This window comes from Xenopus laevis, chromosome 7L, assembly GCF_017654675.1.
Source record: "Xenopus laevis strain J_2021 chromosome 7L, Xenopus_laevis_v10.1, whole genome shotgun sequence".
NCBI lineage: Eukaryota > Metazoa > Chordata > Amphibia > Anura > Pipidae > Xenopus > Xenopus laevis.
The window spans coordinates 125432966-125455967 of NC_054383.1; the positions used below are offsets into that span (position 1 = coordinate 125432966).

Consider the following 23002-nt stretch of genomic DNA (forward strand, 5'->3'; position numbering starts at 1 on the left):
TACTAAAACAAGGCATTCTGGGTAGAATACTCAAAGCAGTGTTACAATCTGAGCATGCTCCTGAAATTTGCATATTAGAGTCACAGCCTCCCTCAGTGAAAGAACCCATTTGACAAAGTAAGGGATTTTTTTAAAACCTGCAGTTTTTTCAGAAAACTATATATGTAGTTTGTTTAAACGTGTTTAGTTTGTACTGGTCAGATTGTTAATATGTGTTTGATTTTGGCTGTGACAGGTGCCCTTTAACTTCTGGAAGAAATATAAGCATTGGTTTGCTTTTTTTGTACAGGTATGGGACCTGTTATCCAGAATGCTCGGGACCTGGGGTTTTCCCGAATAAATCTACTAGAAAATCATATAAGCTTTAAATAAACCCAATAGGCTGGTTTTGCCTCCAATAAGGATTAATTATATCTTAGTTGGGATCAGGGACAAGCTACTGTTTTATATCTACACAGAAAAAGGAAATCTGTTTTAAAAATGTGGATTATTTGAATAAAATGGAGTCTATGGGCGTTGGCCTTTCTATAATTCAGAGCTTTCTGGATAATAGGTTTCCAGATAACGGATCCCATAGCTGTAATAGAGGCAATATTCAAGTTCCATGAAAGATCATCTGACAAATTCACCCCTAAGAACTTCCCATTTCCCACTATATGGACAGTCGTACCTTCGATGCATAATGAGGGGTGAGCTCTGGTTTTCTTTCTAAAATCAATTGTCATCTCTTTGGTTTTCTTCCAACATTTAAAATGAAGTTGTTATTGTGACATCACTCCCCCAATAGCTCAACCTCATGCTCTATATTAAAAATTCAAAAAGAATTGTTGTTACTAATAAAACCAAACCACCCCCTGGCCCCCCCCCAGCAACAAAGTACCCTCCACCCCCCCCCCCGCAGCCCCCCACACTTACGTATTGCTTCACCTGGTCCAAATTCCCCTAGCAACCAAGCATTAATGTGAATAAGAGACTGGAATATGAATAGGATGAGTAATAAAAAGTAGCAATAACAATACATTTGTAGCCTTAATTTCAGAAACCTGGTTGCTAAGGTCCAAATTACCCTAGCAACCATGCACTGATTTGAATAAGAGACTGGAATATGAATAGGAGAGGCCTGAATAGAAAGATGAGCAATAAAAAGAAGCCATAACAATATTTGTGTAGCCGTACAGAGCATTTGTTTTTTAGATGGGGTCAGCGACCCTCTATAAGAAAGCTGGAAAGAGTCAGAGGAAGAAGGCAAATAATTAAAAATCTATAACAAATAAATAATGAAGACCAATTGAAAAGTTGCTTAGAACTGGCCATTCTATAAGATACTAAACATTAAAAGCAAGGTTATGCACTTTGGCAAAAATAATATAAATGCAAGTTATACACTAAATGGCAGTGTGTTGGGAGTTTCCTTAAATGAGAAGGATCTTGGGGTCTTTGTAGATAACACGTTGTCTAATTCTGGGCAGTGTCATTCTGTGGCTACTAAAGCAAATAAAGTTCTGTCTTGCATAAAAAAGGGCATTAACTCAAGGGATGAAAACATAATTGTGTCTCTTTATAGGTCCCTGGTGAGGCCTCATCTGGAGTATGGGGCAGTTTTGGACTCCAGTCCTTAAGAGGGATATAAATGAGCTGGAGAGAGTGCAGAGACTAAGTGCAACTAAACTGGTTAGAGGGAGGGAAGACTTAAATTATGAGGGGAGACTGACAAGGTTGGGGTTGTTTTCTCTGGAAAAAAGGCGCTTGCGAGGGGACATGATTACACTTTACAAGTACATTAGAGGACATTATAGACAAATAGCAGGGGACCTTTTTACCCATAAAGTGGATCACCGTACCAGAGGCCTCCCCTTTAGACTAGAAGAAAAGAACTTTCATTTGAAGCAACGTAGGGGGTTCTTCACAGTCAGGACAGGGAGGTTGTGGAATGCACTGCCGGGTGATGTTGTGATGCTGATTCAGTTAATGACTATAAGAGGGACTTGGATGATTTCTTGGACAGACATAATATCAAAGGCTATTGTGATACTAAGCTCTATAGTTAGTACAGATATGGGTATATAGAATTTAATTAAAAGTAGGGAGGGGTGTGTGTATGGGGCTGGGTTTTCATTTGGAGGGGTTGAACTTGATGGACTTTGTCTTTTTTCAACCCAATTTAACTATGTAACTATGTAACTTTAAGGTGAACCACCCCTTTGTTCTTGCCGCAGGTCCAAGTATAAAGCTTCAGATGTCATTGTCAATTGTGACTCTTCTGGTCAGCGCAGCATTGTGTAAGTATAACGTTTCCCTAAAACTGGGGGTACAGTGAGTGTTGCCTTATTTCATCTATAGAGAAGGAGAGAGGTCTCTGTACAACACGCCTGTTGCTGAACTGTAACAATAACATGTTTCTATACCTGCTACCACTATATACTGTATACACAAATGTAGGCGCTGCATATATCCCTAGCATAGCGGGCGATGGCGCTGAAGAATGATTACCTGTCTTTGTAAGTAACTGAACGCTCACTTGTTAACTGTTTTTCCTGCTCTAGGAAGCCACACACCGCACACCCCATGTAAAATTGAAAGCTCACATGCACACAATTAGCAACTGCGTACATACGCTCTCTGTGCGTGACATTGAAACATGACGTTTCCTGGATTGGCAGAAGTTCAAGCTGGGTCGCACTCGTATCCATCCTGGGGGCCGCAGGTTGGACACCCCTTCTCTAAAGTCTCATCTGAGTGGTCAGATACAGTGAGGCTCATCAGAAAGACCAGCTATTGCCCTAATGATGATGCTAGTGGGTAGTGATGGGTAAATGTCTCCTGTTTCGCTTCTCCGAAAAATTTGTGAAACTCGAAAAATTGACGTCCACGTTGATTTTGAACGCGCATCCGAAAAGTCGCTTGCATCAATTTTCCACTGGTGTTAAAGTCAACGGGCGTCCGAATAATGCTGACGTGCACTGATTTTGACGCAAACGACTTTTTGGCTGTGCTAATTTTTTCGTTCCCCCGGCAAATTTATGTGGGGGGTTTCGCTAATGTATTTGTCGGTGGCAACACTTGGAAATTTGCCGTGAATTTATTCGCCCATCAATATTAGTGGGTTGTGACCCAAGTGAGAGCATTACCTGCTTGGGAAGACTAGAGAGTAGTGGTGAGTTCAGTTTGAGTAGAGGAGACTTGTTCACTTACTATAACATGCAGGAGGAACTTTATAGACTCTGATAAATCAGGCAACTCATGCTGGGTATATGGTTTGAGAGCAAGAGACTTTCCCCCATATGCAATAAAAGGCACTAAGTTTGCCCAGGAGCAGTGACCCATAGCAGCCAATAGGATCTTTGCTTTTAAACAGTTGACCGGTAAATTCTACCTTCTGATTGGTTGCTATGGGTAACTGCACCTGGGCAAACATAACGCCTTTTATTACATAAACCCAATGGTGATGTTTTGAAATGACAAATATAGATCAGTTATACAATGTTTATGTAGGAGTGTTGCATTGGTGCTTGTAGGGGCAGTGATGCCATTTGGGGGGTTATTTATTAAAGTCTGAATGCCAAAAACATCATGTTTTTTTAACTATAAAATCCGAATCTATTTAATGGTAAAAAAACCTCGAACTTTTCTAGATTTATTATACCCTGAGAATGGAAAAAGTCTGAATCTGAACATTCGACATCTCAGACCTGCCGAGGTTGTATATAAGTCAATGGGAGGGGTCCCTATCCTATTTGGAGATTTCTGTGGTCTGCGCTGGAATTAGCCAGAAAATCTGACTATTTTGGACTTTTCGGATAAAAATCTGAAAAATGCACGACTTTCGGGAAAAAGCCAGAGAAATTTGTACGATTAGGGAAAAAAACGATTATTGAGTTTGTCCCTGATCTGATTATCCCAGCTTTTTTAATAATAAATTAGGTCATATTGTGACTGATTTTGATAAATAACCCCTCTTACATTCAGGGCAGGTCAATCTAACCACACAGGCCCATTAGGGAGAATCTTGCTGAATTGTTTTTGAATTGAAACATCTCATACAATAACTCATGAAACTGTGTTCCATGTTTGGCTCATAGACTGGGTTCCATCCGTACTAGGGAAGGACAATTGTCAGCCATTGGTGGAATACTAGTAAAAATAATATGCTATTCTATTCTAGTCATAACAGATGCCCTGATTTATTATTCACTCCTGATTTCTGCCTTTGACCTCCCAGGTTGAAAAAATTCGCCCATCCCTACTCATTTTCTAAATTTTCCTCTGCCTCATCCAGCCTTTGCCAACAGCTGCCGGCAGTACCGATTCTCTACCAATGGGGAACACCTGTTGACCAACATCTCTCCATCAAAATAGGGACCACAACAGAATACTGCCATTTCCAGATGAAGTTCCCTCAACATAAAGAAACTTGCACTAATTCCTCCCACGTGACTCTGATCAACGACACTTCTTTGCTCCTGGAAACAACGGACGTGGAATATAAGACCTTTTATCTGGAATACGGGGCTGGGAAGGTGGGGAAGTCGGTGGAGGCCATATTTGCAGGTAAGTGAAGCCATAACCAAGAAAAGCCTAAAACAATACCTATAATAACTAGACATTTAACCACAACAACCAATCAGTGATTAGGTTTATTCATCCAAATACAAGTAGAGCAATGAACAGAAGGGAGGGTGACATTTTGGTTTGGGAAGGCAATATTTGGTCACATGGGTACCAGCTGTGAACTAGATACAACCTTGCCCCTGGCTTTTCAAGTCTACTGAGGTCCAAAGTGACCCAAAATAGGTAAAGGGATAAAACAGATCGGGGGCGCAGGGATTGTGGGATCATTTTGTCCAGTGTAAAATAGCAATAAGAAAAACCTTGAAGAGAAGGTAAGTCTTCCAGAATGAGAGAGAACAGATGTGGACAATACATAGGGGCTATGTTCACTCAGGCCCAGAAGGTCAATAGAGGTGTTGGAATAAGTTCTCTGTACAAGTGGTAGGAGCCAGGAAGCGATGCAGCTGAGAGAGTTGAGGAGTAGAAAAAGAAAAGCCAGTGAAATACTTTTCTTTATTTGGATGAATTTGTCCTGGAGCATTATCAAAGAACATGTTTATTGTAAATTAAGCCAGTCAGTGGTTGCCTGAAAAGTGCCTTGTTTTAGTGGACACCCCTTCACTTCTGTAATCTGAATCGATTCCCAATTCCCAACAACCCAAAGAAAAAATGAATCAATTCAGTAGACTATAACTTTTGTTTTTTGTTTTGTTTTTCAATTTCAGGTTTTTGCCAAAATAAATCTGAGAATCCCATCCCAACCACTTCCAATTACAGTTCCATGTGGCTGGTGATAGGAGCGATTGTTCTCGTCTCAATAGTTATTTTCATAGTCGCGTACATAATCTATAGAAGGTAAGTTCAGCTGATTCTGCTGACTCGGAGAGACCTGCTTAGATCTGGGATTGATGGGTATATTCTGTTTTGTAGGTGGAAAGCTCCACAGTTCATCTGTCTACAGTGAGTATTGAATATCTGGATAATAATTCCTCACTGAAGGAACTGATTTAGAAGGAAAACAGATCTGTACACAGATATTTTGAAATGACCGTGAAAGGGATCTGACTTGTGTCAGTACATTCAGAATTATAGAGAGGAGAAATAGATTTCCCTTCTTAGGCACCTTAACAAAAAGGACAAAGGATGAGTCAAAAATGATCCAAAGTTTTCTAAAATTACTTATTACAAATCAGAGGGTGATAATTACCCCCTCCTAATTGTCACGGCCGGCACCCAATACCAGAACAAGTGCCAAGTACCCTGGTCTCGGCTTCACCAGTAGTGTGACCACCTTTGGGCTTCGGGAGGAGCCCTCACCTTAATTGGGTGCCATCTGGACTTAACGAGTGGTACAAGGCGAGATGTTCTGGCTGGCAAAGGGGCACGACCGGATAGCAAGAGTCTTTGGGCAGATGGTCAAGGACAAGGCGTCAGGTGGAAACGGAACAGACCGGATCAGGACAGGCAGATAATCGTCAGGCAGGTCAAGGGGTCAAAACCAGGTAATCAGACAGACTGGATCAGGCAGAATGAGTAGTCGTTTGGCAGGCAAAGGGTCAAAACCGGGTAATCAGACAAACAGGATCAGGCAGGCTCGGTAGTCAATAAACAGGCAGGATCAGGATACAGAGGTCAGAATAGTCAGGAACAGGCTGGGTCAAACATGGGAAGAACAGTCAGGATAGTAATTCAGAAACAGCTAGCACAAGGCTCAGGAAACAACAGGATATGATCCTATAACGGCACTGGCTACAGGTCTGAATGGGCCTTAAATAGGGTCCCAATTTGCGCCAAAACGTGCGCAAATTCGTGCCATTGCGCGCTGGTGCAATCACGCCAGCGTGCCTGCGCCTTTAAGAGACACGCAGGCGCACCGTGCGCGCCCTAGGAATCCAAGATGGCGCCGGCAAGGGGAGGACAGAGCACTTATAGCGAAAACAGATTGGAAGAATAAAGATGAAGTCTCTTGACCCCCTAAGGTATTGGCTAAAAATGGTATAAACCGTTTATATAAAAAGTAGAAGCCGACGCGCATTTCGTCAATAGTTTTTTCATGGGCAATGTGTGCTATCTTGGACGCCGAATATTTATAATCTTTGTAGAGTCTGTCCGTGTCATTGCGCAATCTTATGTCACTAGGTTCTACTCTCGTCCATTTTGCTCTCAAATCTCGTGAGAAGTGCGGACTTAGATTCTAACACTCCTCTACATATTGGTTATACTCATTCTGAAGGGAATTTCACTTTTTTTCATTATTTATTATAACAATTATAACAGTTCTGGTGGTTCTTTATAAGATCTAAAAATTGAATAAACACACTGTGGTTAAAATCGAAGCTTTATTTAATTACTTTAGAATTTAAAAGGGCAGTAGTGTCATATTGTTACCAAAATATAAATAATTATATCATTGAAATTAATTTTCTCAATTATACTATGAAATAGGGTTTTTTAATCTAATACATACATTCCATTACAGTTTTCAATTGATTGGGAGTTCATACCTGTGGTATCTTATATGGGACATGTCAATCGTAGTGATGGGCGAATTTATTTGGCAGGCGTGAATTGGCGGTGAATTCCCACGATTCGCCGCCGCCAAATAAATGCGTGAAACCGCCGCGAAAATTAGCCGGCGTAAACTAAATGGACGCCAGCGTCAAAAACGAGACGCCGGCGCCATTTCACAAATTTTCCGGGGTTTCACGAACGCCCCAAATTCGCCCATCACTAGTCAATCGGTATTTAGACTTACTATTTGCTAAAATATAAGCCTATACCATTATAAATCTTTTGCATTTGGGTTTCGTAGGTGGATGTCCCAATATATGAAATATTTATAAAATGCTATTATTCTGATGTATGAATTGTTTAAATGAGTGCTGTAAAAAGGTTGTTTTCATTAATACCATTTGGAGATACAGTATTCATTTTGAATATCCAATAACTTTCTCTTTTTAATAGGGTTTGTTCCAAATTTCCTTTTCTCATTCCCAAATTAATTTTTTCCAGTGGCCATACTTTAACTTTAGATGGATCCATTGAATTGAATTGTTTGTGCTACTGTGGATGCTTTCAGTTTTCCTCTTACTTGGTTCCCCCTTCTCATCTGTGCAATCTGCATGGGATGAGCTTCTGAAGTCAGAAGATCTTTTTCCAATTAGGTCACCCTATACTAAGCACAATTTAGCAGGCTAGACTCCCTATGATTCCGTCTAGCCTTTCTAGAGAGCTACCATAGAAAAAACAGCCCTCTTAGGTTGCTCAATGTCTGTATAGGGAGATAGAGTCCTATCCGACCCTACCTGAAAGCTGTTGACTTTTTACAACCTGCCAAAAACTGGAACTGGAAGTGACATTGGGAGTCTTTTTGCTGAAAAACCCAACCGATTTGAGAATATTCTGTGCATACCCTTGGATGCATGATCCGATGCAGGAGTCTACAGGGAGATACCATGAATCTATCCAAGCATAGTTAGTCCCCTGTTTTAAGGAAAACAGGGATTTATAATGACCGTTTAAGAAATAGACTAGTGGAAGTGATCTGCTGTATGTCTACTGTTTTCTCATTTCTCTTTCCATTTCTTTGTGTGAAATGCTCAAGGCATCAGTCAAATATGAATGCCGAAAACAAGGGCATGGAAACTGGACCTGATGAACTTAATGAGGCGCTGATCTCTGCAGAGGGCAACTCCCAACACGGCAAGCATAAAGACATGGTGGCTAAAGACGAACTAAAACCCCTGAGGGACAAAATGGAGACAACGTGTGAGACAGAATTCTTGTTCTTGACCACAAGAGAAGATCCATATGTTCTGGAACAGTGACCTGGAACTCTCACCTTGTCTGGCAAATGAGTGTATGGCACATGTATTATATCCTAAACTGATGTCAGTGCCAGCCAATGACTTTGCCTTTTCTTCTCTTTAAAGGAGAAGGAAAGCTATGGAGGCATTTTATTGCCAATAGATTAGCTGCAATAGTGCAAGCTAGAATGCTATATTTATTCTGTAGAATATTTTACCATACCTGAGTAAAAAGCTCTAGAAACTCTATGTTTGTTTAGAATAGGAGCTGCAGTATTAATGTGGTGTGACATCACTTCCTGCCTGAGTCTCTCCCTGCTCTGGGCTCAGATTACAGTAGAGAAGGGAGGGGTGGGGGGAGAGGAGCAAACTGAGCATGCTCTTGCCCAGGGCAATGAGGTTTAAGCTGAAGGCAGGAAGTCTGATACAGAAGCCCATGAGTACACAATAGAAGGAAAGAAATGCAGTGTTTCTTTTGACAGGGGACTCAGAGCAACATTACTTTGGGGATTTACTGGTATATTTAGATGGACCTTTCTGATAAAGCTTACTTAGTTTTAACCTTTCCTTCTCCTTTAAAACCCGCCTGAATGATGCACTTTCATGTATTTTTGTCAAAAAAAAATCCAGCTCCCGCATCACAATTCTCATAATGTGCCTTGAATTCAGGAAGGGTCGCACTGATTAACGTGATCTGGACTGAGGCTTCATGAATTATTTCTGGACACTCGAGTCAAGGGTATAAATGACTGTCTGCTGAAATAATGAGTATCTCCTCAGGACATGCTTATCTTCCTTCGCAGTGTTAAAGGGATATTTTACTCTATACATGAGGTTTACACTTATTTTCTCATAGATATTTATAACCCAACTTTAGTTACCAAATGCTCCTCACGGTTTATTCCAGGCAGATCACCAGTTACATTCCTGACATGGACAAGCCTTCAACTTATGAAGAAGATAGTGGTGCAAAAATGTGATCTTGGGTTCTGAAAACATGATCAGAATGTAAAATAACTATTTATTGCACATGCAAATTCAAATTCAGATACCACCATAGAGCCAGAACCTGGAACAAAGAACACAATTTAGCTCTTGGGTTCTAGTACTCACATTCCAGTTTCTGCAATGACCTACAAGAAGGCCCCTTTTCCATCAGGTACTTAGGTCACAAATGTGGTGGAATTGCCCACCTGGAGTAATAAGCTCATATTTCTTAATGGAACTGCAGGATGCTCACTGTTTTGTACTTGTGGAGCACTTTAACGTAGGATCCAACTTCTTGCTAGACTTTATTCACAGGGCCCCTTGCTCAAAGTGGGACTTAACTTAATTCCATCATTATTGCTCCGCAGAGAAACACCATCCAGGTGGAGTAAAAAGCTCATATTTCTTAATGGAACTGCAGGATGCTCGCGGTTTTGTACTTGTGGAGCACTTGAACGCAGGATCCAACTTCTCTCGTGCTAGACTTTATTCACAGGGCCCCTTGCTTAATTCCATCATTATTGCTCCGCAGAGAAACACCATCCAGATGGTTAACTTCGATCCTTCAGTTTGCCTAACTACAGTGCATTGGAAATCGTTTTTTCTCTTCTCAAGACTCCAATTCCCACACTGCTTTGCACATCTCTGTAATTGTTCTTCCTCTGAGGTTTGTCAATTACAAACCAAGCAGAGAATTGTTGGAATTGAAGTCCTGACCGTAGGAGAGCTGAGTAACATTACAATGTTGCAGTAGCATGAGTAGTTACAGTAGGTAAAGGATAGGAATTAATGGGGCAGATAGACAATACATTTAATAGTAATTATATTTATAAACAACTTCACAATTCACAGACATTATTAATGAATATGTAATAAATACATTATACAAAAAACTATTTTGGCAAGATCCCCTTTATATGAAGGACCACATTACTAATGAGTCCTGATAAAGAATGAATCTACTAATCCTTTATTGTATCTCTCCTTATGTTTCTCTAGCTCATAATCTTCAGTCTCTTTCCTTACTCCTTGGTTATATACCACTGTAATAATCATTAAAGGTTAATTGTAGAGTTGCAATATAGCGATGTATCATTATTATGATGGGCAAGATGCCCTTTACAGGGGAGCTATGACAAAAAATGGACATTTTATATGAGCTTTCTTGCAGAAATAATCTTTCTAAATGTCATGTACTGTTTCTGGAATAATAAATGTAATCATCAATATCCCCCTCTCAGGACTATGTCTCTCTTAATTCTGTCTTTATGCAGCATTTGCAGAGCCAGAACTAGGGGTAGGCAGAAGAGGCTTGTCCCTAAGGCACAAAGGTAAGGTGGCGTCAAGCACATACCTCGTCTACCTGGTTGCCCCAATTGTCTAGCCCACCAGAAGAAGATTAACACTCATACTGTGTGTCACTACCTTGTGGGTGTGGTTGGGCAGCATGCCGCCCCCTTAAATCCTGCACCAAGGCCCGGGCCTTGGTGGCCTTTCCACAAATCCGGGCCTGATTATGGCATCCTGCAGGGGCAGTGGGTTGATGAGACAGAATTGCCTTTGGACTGCCATTGAGTTGGCCTGGCTCTGAGGAGCTGGAGTTAGATTTTGATTGACAGTTAGGTATAATAAATCTTTTGGAAGCGGGACTACCTTGGCCGGGAAGATTACAGTATTAGAGCTCACTTTTTCAAAATAACTTCAATAAAAATTCTGTCTCTCCACATGTAGGATTTGAGTCAGAGTTGGTTATCTTGAAAATGATCTCTAATACATCTTCTAGGTAAAGAGATTCCCAACCCCAAAAGATATATTAGACTGTCAATCCAAGTCTGACTTCAACTCCTCAGGTCAAAAGAAAAAAGGCAAATAACTATAAAACTATAAAAAAACAAATAATGAAGACCAATTGACAAGTTGCTTGGAATTGGCCATTCTATAACATACTAAAAGTTACCGTAAAGGTGAACAACCCCTTTAACTTCCATAAAGCAAATGACATTGAAATAGATACAGTAGATTTAAAAAATGTATCAGTACTCTAGCACGTGATACAACACTAAGGGGGTTATTTACTGAACTCCGAATGCAAAAATCACAAAAAATTCGTGATTTTTTTTTATATAAAATCAGACTTTTAAAAATCACGAATTTTCCAGAATTTATTAAACCCTGAGAATGGAAAAGTCATGAATCAGAAAATCCGGCATCTCAGACCTGTCGAGGTTGCATACAAGTCAATGGAAGAAGTCCCAATGAGTTTTTTTCAGAAAATATTGATATAAATTCGGACTTTGATCAAAAAATCCCTACGGGTAAGGTCACACTGGGCGTTTTGGGGAGATTTAGTCGCCTGGTGACTAATCGCCTCGTCTTTGCGGCAACCAATCTCCCCAAATGCCTTCACTCACTCATTTTAGCCAGGGCAGAGTGAGGGAAGGCATTTGGGGAGATTAGTCGCCGCAAAGACGAGGCGGTTAGTCGCCAGGTGACCAAATCTCCCCAAAACGCCCAGTGTGACTTTACCCTAAGGGGGTTATTTATCAAAAGGTCAAGTGTTAGAGTTTTTTTTATCTTGAATAAACTCTAATGACCTCGGAACTCGAATGGTATCTTATTTTAGATAAAACTCAAATGGCAAAAATCCGATTCTGCGAGTTCGAGTCCCGCAACCTGAAAACTCTAATTGACCAGGAAAAAAAACTGAATCGAGTTCTCAATTCAGGTTTTCGGCCAAAAATGTCAAAAATATTTATGAAGGCTATTACCGTATATACTCGAGTATAAGCCAAGTTTTTCAGCATCCAAAATTTGCTGAAAAAGTCTACCTCGGCTTATACTCGGGTCAGCGGGCAGTAGCCGAGATTGCAGTCACTTTTAATCATTCCTATACAAACAGTTCACTTGGGGAGAGACTGAAATATCCCACAGTGCCCTCTGTTGGTTATATGAAAGAATAACAGTGCGCCCTCTGTTGGTTATAGGAAAGAATAACAGTGACTGAAATATCACACAGCACCCTCTGTTGGTTATATGAAAGAACAATAGTGACTGCTATCTCACACAGCGCCCTCTGTTGGTTATATTACAGATTAACAGTTCGCCCTCTGTTGGTTAGATGAAAGAATAACAGTGACTGCAATATCACACAGCGCCCTCTGTTGGTTAAATGAAAGAATAACAGTGACTGCAATATCACACAGCGCCCTCTGTTGGTTATATAAAGGATTAACAATGATGGCAATATCACACAGCACCCTCTGTTGGTTACACGAAAGATTAACAGTGATGGCAATATCACACCGCACCCTCTGCACATGGTAGTGGGACAGTGGGACAATGCACACAGTAATCCGTTTGGCAATTCTCTGTCACCATCAACTTTGCAAAGAAGTGCGGTTGATCGCTGGGGGGGTCGCTTTGGCGGAATGTGCGCTGCTGGGAGACAGGGCTGAAGTTATGTCTAGGCTTATACTCGAGTTAATAAATTTTCCCAGTTTTCGTAGGTAAAATTAGGTACCTCGGCTTATACTCGAGTATATACGGTAACATCTTGAAATGGTTCAAGGGACCTCTGCCATTGACTTCTACAGAACCTCAACAGGTTTTAGGTGGAGTTTGAAGTATAATAATAAAAAAAAAGAAAATTAACCCGAAAATGTGAGTTTTGACCCAAACCCTTGAATATTAAAATTTTCCTGGAAATAACAACTCGAACCTTGATAAATCTGCCCCTTGATATAGAGTGTTTACTAACAATCTTAAATCCATACATGAGTATGAAACCTTTCACCAAAATACACAGTAGATAACAGATAAGTACTACTATAATTTATATAAACAAGCTGCTGTGTAGCCATGGTTGCAGCCATTCAAGCACAGGATACACAGTAGATAACAGATAAGTACTACTATAGCTTATATAAACAAGCTGCTGTGTAGCCATGGGGGCAGCCATTCAAGCACAGGATACACAGTAGATAACAGATAGGTACTAATAGTTTATATAAACAAGCTGCTGTGTAGTCAATGGGGGCAGCCATTCAAGCACAGGATACACAGTAGATAACAGATAAGTACTACTATAGTTTATATAAACAAGCTGCTGTGTAGCCATGGGGGCAGCCATTCAAGCACAGGATACACAGTAGATAACAGATAAGTACTACTATAGTTTATATAAACAAGCTGCTGTGTAGCCATGGGAGCAGCCATTCAAGCACAGACAGGATACACAGTAGATAACAGATAAGTACCATACCTCCCAACATTTTGGAAATCAAAAGAGGGACAAAAAATTTTGGCCACGCCCATTTTTTGTGGCCACACCCCCTAATGACCATGTTCATTTTACAAATTGTAAATAAGCCGTATCACTTTAAATGGGCAGGGAGAGCTGTATTGCAGTCCCTACTAAGGGGGATGTAGAAGTCTGGTAGTGCAACTGGCTTCCCTCCACAAGTTATTGAACTACAACTCCCAGCACCAACACCCAGAGAGCTACAGCCTTAGCTCGGGCTAGTGGGGAGAGAAGAGGGGAAAGAATCTGTGCCTGGAACTTTATGTCAGGGTAGACCAATGATAAAATAGAGTGAGTTTATTGCCTCGGCACTGTGTGAATAGAGTGGGGATAAGGGGCATGAGTGTGGGCACAGCTGGCATCACACACACACACAACAGCAAATGTACCAATCACTCACACAGACACAGTAACTCTCACACACACACACACACAGTAACACAGACAGACACACAGTAATACACACACACAGTAACACACACAGACTTGCTATGTATATTATAGCTGATAAACAGACACACACAAACTGTATGGTAAGAGGACCAGGCTGACAGCTGTCACTCCAACTGGTTCTGTCACATGACCTCACTAAGGCGCTTAACAGCCCTGGTAAATTTCCGTCAAACGCTTCTATAAAATCACTTTCTGAGCATGAGCAGCAACAGTTCGTTTCCACAACAGACGCAGGCCACACAGTCTCTTCTGCGTTCGTGTTGCCCTTTTTTTTTTTTTTTTATACGAGACATGATGACGGCTTGCGCATAATCTTGCCCTTACGTGGGTGGTTCTTTCAAGCCGCCCAGTATTATGCGCCTACGCAATTACCGCTTGGTCCGGCTACTAACTTCCTGGTTCGGTATCTTCTGTTTGTCTGAAATGACAGAAGGCTCTGCGGAGCCACCGCCCTGCCCGGGTTACTTCTCTCGCTACGAAACGTGTTTCCAGGAAGAACTCGGGCTGCTCCGGAGCCATCCGTGCCTCGCTGCCTCCCTCTCCTCCGCCGCCGCCGGCAGAATGCGGGACATTGAGTCCACTATCTGGGACAGACAGACAAAAATGGGACTGTCCCACGGAAAAGGGACGGTTGGGGGTATGGATTCCCCTGTTTTAAAGAACCCACTCTTGTGGTATATATATGTGTATTTTTATAAGTGTAACAAACAAGAGAAAGTTGTGCTCACCACTAATTTTTAAAACCATTAGGCGGGGGTGCAATGAGGGTGTGACCACAAAATACATATAGACAAATACAAGAGTCCTCTGCACTCAACCCATTATCAATATATTTAAGACAGAGACATTTTGCGCATACTGCTACTAAAAAATGCCTTACCCTTTAAACAACACAGGGATTGTTTGTCCATATATTGCAATATATTTAAGCTGGTCAACACTTATATTTTTATAAGTGCACATGTGTGAGGGAGCGTGACACCACCTTGCAGCAAGTTCTATGTAAATGAAAGCAGGGGAGGCAGACCGTAGCGGAATCTCTGATATCACTCCTTCCGGGTAATGCTCACAAAACCACAAGCAGAATGAATGGAAAGGAAACTGTAAGTGATCTCTACAGGCAAGGCCCATGAAGTGGAAGCTTAAGCACTCACAAACCAACAGCCTGGCACGTTAAGCAGAAAAATATAGGCCGATGATTTCCCAGATGCAGTTAGCTTCTATGAATTACACCACAAAGTCTTGCAGAGCCCCCAATCCCTGTCTCTTATGTGTGGGGAGAGACCAGGAAGTACCCAAACTCAAAACCCGGAAGTAGCAAGATGCCGCTGCCCGTACCGGATCCAACAACAAGAACAGCCGGCATGGGTCCGCGGGTCATCTTTGCTATTATCCGGGAGAGAGCGGGACAGAGGAAACTGTGACTGTCCCGCATTATGTGGGACAGTTGGGAGGTATGTAATTACTACTATAGTTTATATAAACAAGCTGCTGTGTAGCCATGGGGGCAGCCATTCAAGCACAGGATACACAGTAGATAACAGATAGGTACTACTATATTTTATATAAACAAGCTGCTGTGTAGCCATGGGGGCAGCCATTCTACATATGGCTACACAGCCATGCTCCCATGGCTACACAGCAGCTTTTTTATATAAACTATAGTAGTACTTATCTGTTATCTACTGTGTAATCGCAATGATAATATAGTTTTCATGTGTGGTAGGTATTTATTTATTCTGCATACGGTACTATATATACTGAGGTGTATAACTATGAATACAGTCCGTGTGCTCTAGGCTTAAGCTTTACTTAATCAAATGTAGAGTGGTATCACATAGCTTTAATGGAACAAATTAGAGTGTTTAATACACATGATAAAGCAGATCATACATAGTATATATGAACCGGTATGGCCGGGGCTAAAGTTGGCCATACATAGGGAGATCCGCTCGTTTTGTGATGTCTCCAAACGAGTGGATCTCTCCCCAATATCCCCGTCCTAGGGCCCAATGAACAGATCACAACTAGAAGAAAACGGGCAGTTGTATCAAGGGCCACATCAACAAACTGATGTGGTCAGACGATCCAACAAGATTTTTACCCTACACTATCGACATCTGTTTGACTTTCAGCCAGATATTGATCGGCGAAGCCCGTCAGAGGGCCAATAAGCTGCGTCTTCATCCGTCGGCATCTTATATCTGTCCATGTATGGGGGCCTTAAGGTGCGTCTGATGCAATCACAAGCTCTTTTTATTACACTAATTTGCCTTTTGTTTACAGCAACAGAATTTCAAGATAATGCAATCCAGGAGACACACAATGGCATGAACCCACAGGGGAATCAAGGTAAGTTTCCATGTAAATGATAAACCAATGATAAAGGAGCAGTTGACATCGGAATCATTTAAAGGAGAAGGAAAGGCTAAAATGAAGTAAGCTTTATTAGAAAGGTCTATATAAATACACCAGTAAACCCTCAAAGTAATGCTGCTCTGAGTCCTCCGTCAAAAGAAACATCACATTTCTTTCCTTCTATTGTGTACTCATGGGCTTCTGTATCAGACTTCCTGTTTTCAGCTTAAACCTCTAGGGCTAGGGCTTGAGCATGCTCAGTTTGCTCCTTTCTCCCCCTCCCTGCTGTAATCTGAGCCCAGAGCTATGAGTGAGCAGAGAGAGACTCAGGCAGGAAGTGATGTCATACCAAGCTAATATGGCAGCTGCTATACTAAACAAACAGAGAGTTTCTAGAGCTGTTTACTCAGGTATGGTAAAGCATTCTGCAGATTAAATATAGTGGCTAATCTATTGGCAATACTGCTTTGGAAGTTTTCCTTCTCCTTTAAAGTTATTTATTTCTTTGTTCTTGGTTGTGCAGCTCCTTTTTGGTTCTGAGATACAGCTGGAATAGGAAAACCACTTTCTCCCAGTAACAGCGTGTTAGTAAGCCAATTCTCTTTATTTTGATGACCAAATGGTTGCCTCCACATGGCTGTTCTGACCTATTAGAATAATCACAAATATAATATATTAATTTCCTGCAGAATTACCTTTTGTGAGTATGTCTCATATATTCACCCATATGCCAGAATCTGGGCTATAAATAGATGTTGCTGGTCCTATAACTTTATTAGGGCTCCTACCCTATATCCTTATAGAAGATATTCTGCACAAATGTATTAAATATGAACATAAATTTGGCACCTTACTCACTGCTTTGTGTTTATCTGCCCCTGCAATTACACCCACATGTTTTTGTTAAAATATAGGTACAGGTATGGGATCCGTTATCCGGAAACCCATTATCCAGAAAGCTCCGAATTATGGAAAGGCCATCTCCCATAGACTCCATTATAATCAAATAATCCAAATTTTTAAAAATGATTTCCTTTTTCTCTGTAATAATAAAACAGTCGCTTGTACTTGATCCCAACTAAGATATGATTAATCCTTATTGGAAGCAAAACCAGTCTATTGGGTTTATTTAATGTTTATATGATTTTCTAGTATGAAGATCTAAATTACAGAATGATCCATTATCCAGAAAACCCCAGGTTTTCTGGATAACACGTCCCATATCTGTATTAGGAAACCCTTGCCCTTTTCAGGGACTTAATGAAATTGTATAGTTCTGTGTTGCGCTGCATGGAAATAAATCCCAGACATTTGGGAAAGTACCAGTAATTACTAAATCCCTAATGCTGTGTGAAATATTTGGCTGAATACTGAACCCTCATTTGCATATGTTAATTAGGGGGGAAAGAGACATTTTTGAATACCTTGTGTGATGAAAAGTCACGTGATTTTTTTGGATTCGGTTCTGCCAGGCACTTGGATTTGCTCGAATTCGATTACTGCTGAAAAAGGCCGACTCTTGGCCAAAACCTGGATTTGACCTTTTTCAGCAGTAATTCTCATAAAATTCAGACTACAGGTATGGGATCCATTATCTGGAAACCTGTTATCCAGAAAGCTCCAAATTACGAAAAAGCAATCTCCCATAGACTCAATTTTTTCCAAATAATCCAATTTTTTTTATATGATTTCCTTTTTCTGTGTGATAATAAAACAGTAGCTTGTACTTGATCCCAACTAAGATATAAGTAATCCTAATTGGAGACTAAACCAGCCTATTGGGTTTATTTAATGTGTATATTATTAGTAGACTTAAAGGGATACTGTCATGGGAAAAAACATTTTTTTCAAAATGAATCAGTTAATAGTGCTGCTAGCTAGACATTTTGTCAATTTCCCAGCTGCCCCAAGTCATGTGACTTGTGCTCTGATAAACTGCAATCACTCTTTACTGCTGTACTGCAAGTTGGAGTGATATCACCCCCCCTCCCTTTTCCCCCCCAGCAGCCAAACAAAAGAACAATGGGAGGGTAACCAGATAGCAGCTCCCTAACACAAGATAACAGCTGCCTGGTAGATCTAAGAACAACACTCAATAGTAAAAACCCATGTCCCACTGAGACACATTCAGTTACATTGAGAAGGAAAAAACAGCAGCCTGCCAGAAAGCATTTCTCTCCTAAAGTGCAGGCACAAGTCACATGACCAGGGGCAGCTGGGAAATTGACAAAATGTCTAGCCCCATGTCAGATTTCAAAATTGAATATAAAAAAATCTGTTTGCTCTTTTGAGAAATGGATTTCAGTGCAGAATTCTGCTGGGGTAGCACTATTAACTGATTCATTTTGAAAAAATTTTTTTTTCCCATGACAGTATCCCTTTAAGGTATGAAGATCTAAATTGCAGAAAGATCCCTTATCTGGAAAACCCCAGGTCCTGAGAATTCTGGATAAAAGGTCCCATACATGTATCAAGATTTCATCAGGAAACCCCAGTTTCCTGCATCTGCTCCTATTTTTTTTTTAATTCCCATAAACTGTGATAAAGAGAAATTATAGCTTGGTGTCCTCTATAAAGGCCTCTCACACCCAAGTTTTTTAATTTGTTTACAATGTTTTTTTTCTGGAATATAATAAGATTTGTCTATGGGTATTCCTGATAAGAGTATAGAAGAATAAACTGAAAGTCTCTTTGCTTCTGTCCAATGCAGCTTCTCTTGGCCAATGCCGGCAGTACTTGTTCTGTAGCCAAGGGGAAGAACTCTGGGACGACTATATGGTCATCACAAACGGAATGGAGAGAAAATACTGCTACTTCAGAATGACAAAGCCTAAGGGTACCACAAACTGCACCCGAAACTCCACTGTGACTCTGACTAATGACACTTGTCTGCTCTTGGAAACAACGGATATAAAGCATGGCACTTTGACTTTGGAATATGGCAAAGGACACAAGGGGCAGTTTGCACACTCCTCGCTCATAGGTAAGATGTTTTCTAAAGGAAAAGTACAAACATTGTTGTGAATGCCACACTACCTTTTACAGAAGCAGCAACATTGCAGGTTGTTTTACCTTGAATATAAGAACAAAAATGTTGCTGCACAAAAGCCTTAAGGGCAATGGCACACAGGGCACTTTGTCACCTGGCAGAGACTGGCAATTGCAGTGGGCACAACATTTGAATCTCATAATCATATGAAGCTGCATTCTTCTGCATTTTTGTTGAATAAGTATTTTCGGGCATTTTGCCATCTGTCCGGAGTGTGATCTCCCTACAAGTCACAAGCACCGGTGTGCCCTTGCCCTCAGGCGTAATGTTTTTATGTGCCTGTTGGGGTTAAGGTTAATTAATGATCTGGGAATTCACTCATTTAAGCATCTTCCATAAATTGGATATAATTTCATTAAGCATTTCATTAAGCTTTACTTGGGCAGATAATATTACAGCTATGGGATCCGTTATCTGGAAACCCGTTATCCAGAAAGCTCTGGGTTACAGCAAGGCTGCATTTTATACAAATAATCCAAATTTTTAAAAATGATTTCCTTTTTTCTCTGTAATAATAAAACCATAGCTTGTACAGGTATGGGACCTGTTATCCAGAATGCTTGGGACCTGGGGTTTTCCGGATAATGGATCCTTCCGTAATTTGGGTTTTCATGCCTTAAGTCTACTAGAAATTCATTTAAACATTAAATAAGCCCAATAGGCTAATTTTGCTTCCAATAAGGATTAATTATATCTTAGTTGGGATCAAGTACAAGCAACTGTTTTATTATTACAGAGAAAAAGGAAATCATTTTTAAAAATGTGGATTATTTGGATAAAATGGAGTCTATGGGAGACGGCCATTCCGTAATTCGGAGCTTTCTGGATATCGGGTTTCTGCATAAGGGATCCTATACCTGTACTTGGTCCCAGCTAGGATATAATTCATTCTTATTGGAGGCAAGACAATCCAATTGGGTTAATTTTATGTTGAAATTTTTTGTAATAGACTTAAGGTATGAAGATCCCTTATCTGGAAAACCCCCTGTCTCTAGCATTCTGAATAACAAGTCCCATACCTGTAATATTATTGTATTGTATGCGACTGAAATTTAATTGTAAGCTCCTCTGGGGCTGAGAATTAGGGTTGCCAGTTTTACCTGTGGGTAACTCTGGGTAGCGGGGTCCATGATGCAATGGGGCGGACCGATGATGTGAGGGGGGCTATGATGTGGCGATCAGCGATTGGTCAATCTCAGAGAACCTTGCTTGGTTAATTTAGAAAACAGGGCAGGCAGTTTAGGGATGTCCAGGTTACAACCCTACTGAGAATATTGTGGCCAACTGAGCTTTCTCCAGAAAACATCTAAAGCAAAAGACACTTCCCAATTAACCAATAAACATGGGACTGTGTTATGTCATTAAACTGTCCCCTAATTCTTGTTCATTTCAGGGTTGTGCGATGTTGGGAGATATGAACCTGATGCCAGTGGGTTGGTTCGCCCATCACCAATTGGAGTTGTTGGAGGCATCTTGATGGTAGTGTTATACCTTATACTTTGGATATAAGAAATACATTAAAAGGTATTTTCAGCACTTTCTTCTGCCTTGACCCAATTTGTTTTTACCCAGGATTCATGAGTACTTTCTCTTTCCAACAGGAACCAATCACGAGGCTCCTCTAAGCGGTGAGTATGGGGATTCAATTAAATGGTTCCTTGCACATTCCCATGAACTATTCCCATGACTATCTGTTCTCATACTATACAATTTAACCCAGTGCAGTATACAGATTATAAAGTTGTATTTGTATAATGAGAATTCAGGCCCCATATTCTGCCAAAGGAAAACTTCACAAACTCCAAGCTTTTGGGTTTTTCTTGGGAGAGCATCGCTGATAATTCTCTTTATTCCCTTTGATTCATATTACCCCATTTACCACAATATTCCAAAATTTTAGTTACATTCGTTTTCCAAGCTAAAGCTCATCACATGTACCATTGCCTGTATTCCAGCAAACCAGATATTGCTACAAATCATTATGTTTTACAGATAAAGGAAACAGCAATATATTTATATCTATATATCTATATAACAAGTCCTCTCTATTATGTGTTTAGTGTGGAACGCTCTGAGAATGAGAGAAATGGACACGTACCCACTGAGGACATTGAAATGGGAGGCTAAGGAGAAGAAGATGGAGAAGACATGGCCCAGACAGTAGAATTATTAAATTCTGATGCTAATTGCACTGGTTTCTGTGCTGCCATGTAGTAATTATCTGTATTAATTACTAATCAGCCTTATATTGTGACATTTCTATTCTATGTGTACTGTATATTATGAGTGGCTCCCTAAGCTCAGTAAGTGACAGCAGCACAGAGCATGTGCAGTGAATCAGCAGAAAAGAAGATGGGGAGCTACTGGGGCATCTTTGGAGACACAGATCTTTACTGCTAAAGGGCTGTGATTGCCTTGGGCTGGTACAGAAGCACAAAACATCATGTACAACATTTCTACCTACTTCTCCTTTAATTACTATAATGATGTATGACCAGGGCTGAAACTAGCAGCAGGCAGTCTTCCTTCGCTGATTGTGAAACCTCCTTTCCTCAAGGTCTTTTAATGGCCTGTGTTCCATCTCAAGTCACAGTTTAGCCCAGTAATGGTGAATCTGTATGTTCACTTTTTATTCCAGGGTAATTCGTGGAGCATTACCTAATCTTGTATACAAATTGTATTCTGTTTAATAACATAATGTGCCTCATTTGGCCTGTGCCTTATTTATAAACGTGCCACTTTCTTTCTGTGGGTAAATGTTTAGCTGTTGCTGCCCTGCTGGGTTCTTACTTCATATAAATACTGATTATTATTATTATTATGCCTTATATTATTTTACTGTTGAGCTATTACATATTTTTAATGAGAACAGAGGGATATCACAGGAAACATGTTCACATGTATTTTGTTTAGAACATCTCAAACCAGGGCTAACAAACAATTCTGTATTTACCTGGGAGAAATATCTTTTGGATACGGAGTGGAGTGACTTATCTGCTCACCATCCTTTATATAAGTTCATCATTTTCCCCATTCTCTTACTACAAAGAACTGGAGGAAGAATAAAAACCCTGAACATCCTGTAAAATAAATCAACGGCGGTTTGCTTTTGAATCACATGACTCATTTACAAAGAAATAATGGAAAACTATGACTGGAGCCTCACGCATTTCTGTGTCTTTATAGTTCACAATAGAAGATTTTTCCCTATGTATTTGTATAATGTCTGACCCTCAAAAAAATCTAAGCCTGTGTATTTTACCGTTTCTTTATACCTATGGAATTTACTTTATAAGCATTATACTATACAGGTATGGGATCCGTTATTCAGACAGTTCCAAATTTCAGGAAGGTCAGTTCCTATAGAGCCCATTTTTATCAAATAATTAAAATTTTAGCTTTTTCTGTGTAATAATAAAACAGTAGCTTGTACTTGATCCCAACTAAGATATAATTAATCCTTATTGGAAGCAAAACCAGCCTATTGGGTTTGAATAATAT

General features: G+C 40.4%; 1 protein-coding gene across 2 annotated transcripts; it reads left to right on the forward strand.

Annotated features, from left to right (window-relative positions):
* Nucleotides 1-539: 539 nt before the first annotated feature.
* Nucleotides 540-21738, forward strand: LOC121395641. 2 transcript variants are annotated; one of them, XR_005962610.1, is made up of 10 exons: nt 540-689; nt 2217-2279; nt 4277-4548; nt 5274-5403; nt 5479-5508; nt 16381-16446; nt 19163-19435; nt 20895-21025; nt 21103-21129; nt 21562-21738. XR_005962610.1 is itself a non-coding variant. In XM_041569672.1 (6 exons), exons 1-6 carry the CDS (start codon nt 676-678, stop codon nt 8373-8375), a joined length of 732 nt encoding a protein of 243 aa, XP_041425606.1. In that variant the 5' UTR covers nt 540-675; the 3' UTR covers nt 8376-8538. The 2 variants fall into 2 exon arrangements, 1 of the variants encoding a protein (XP_041425606.1); XM_041569672.1 differs by lacking the exons at nt 16381-16446; nt 19163-19435; nt 20895-21025; nt 21103-21129; nt 21562-21738 and adding an exon at nt 8153-8538.
* The last annotated feature ends 1264 nt before the right edge of the window (nt 21739-23002 follow it).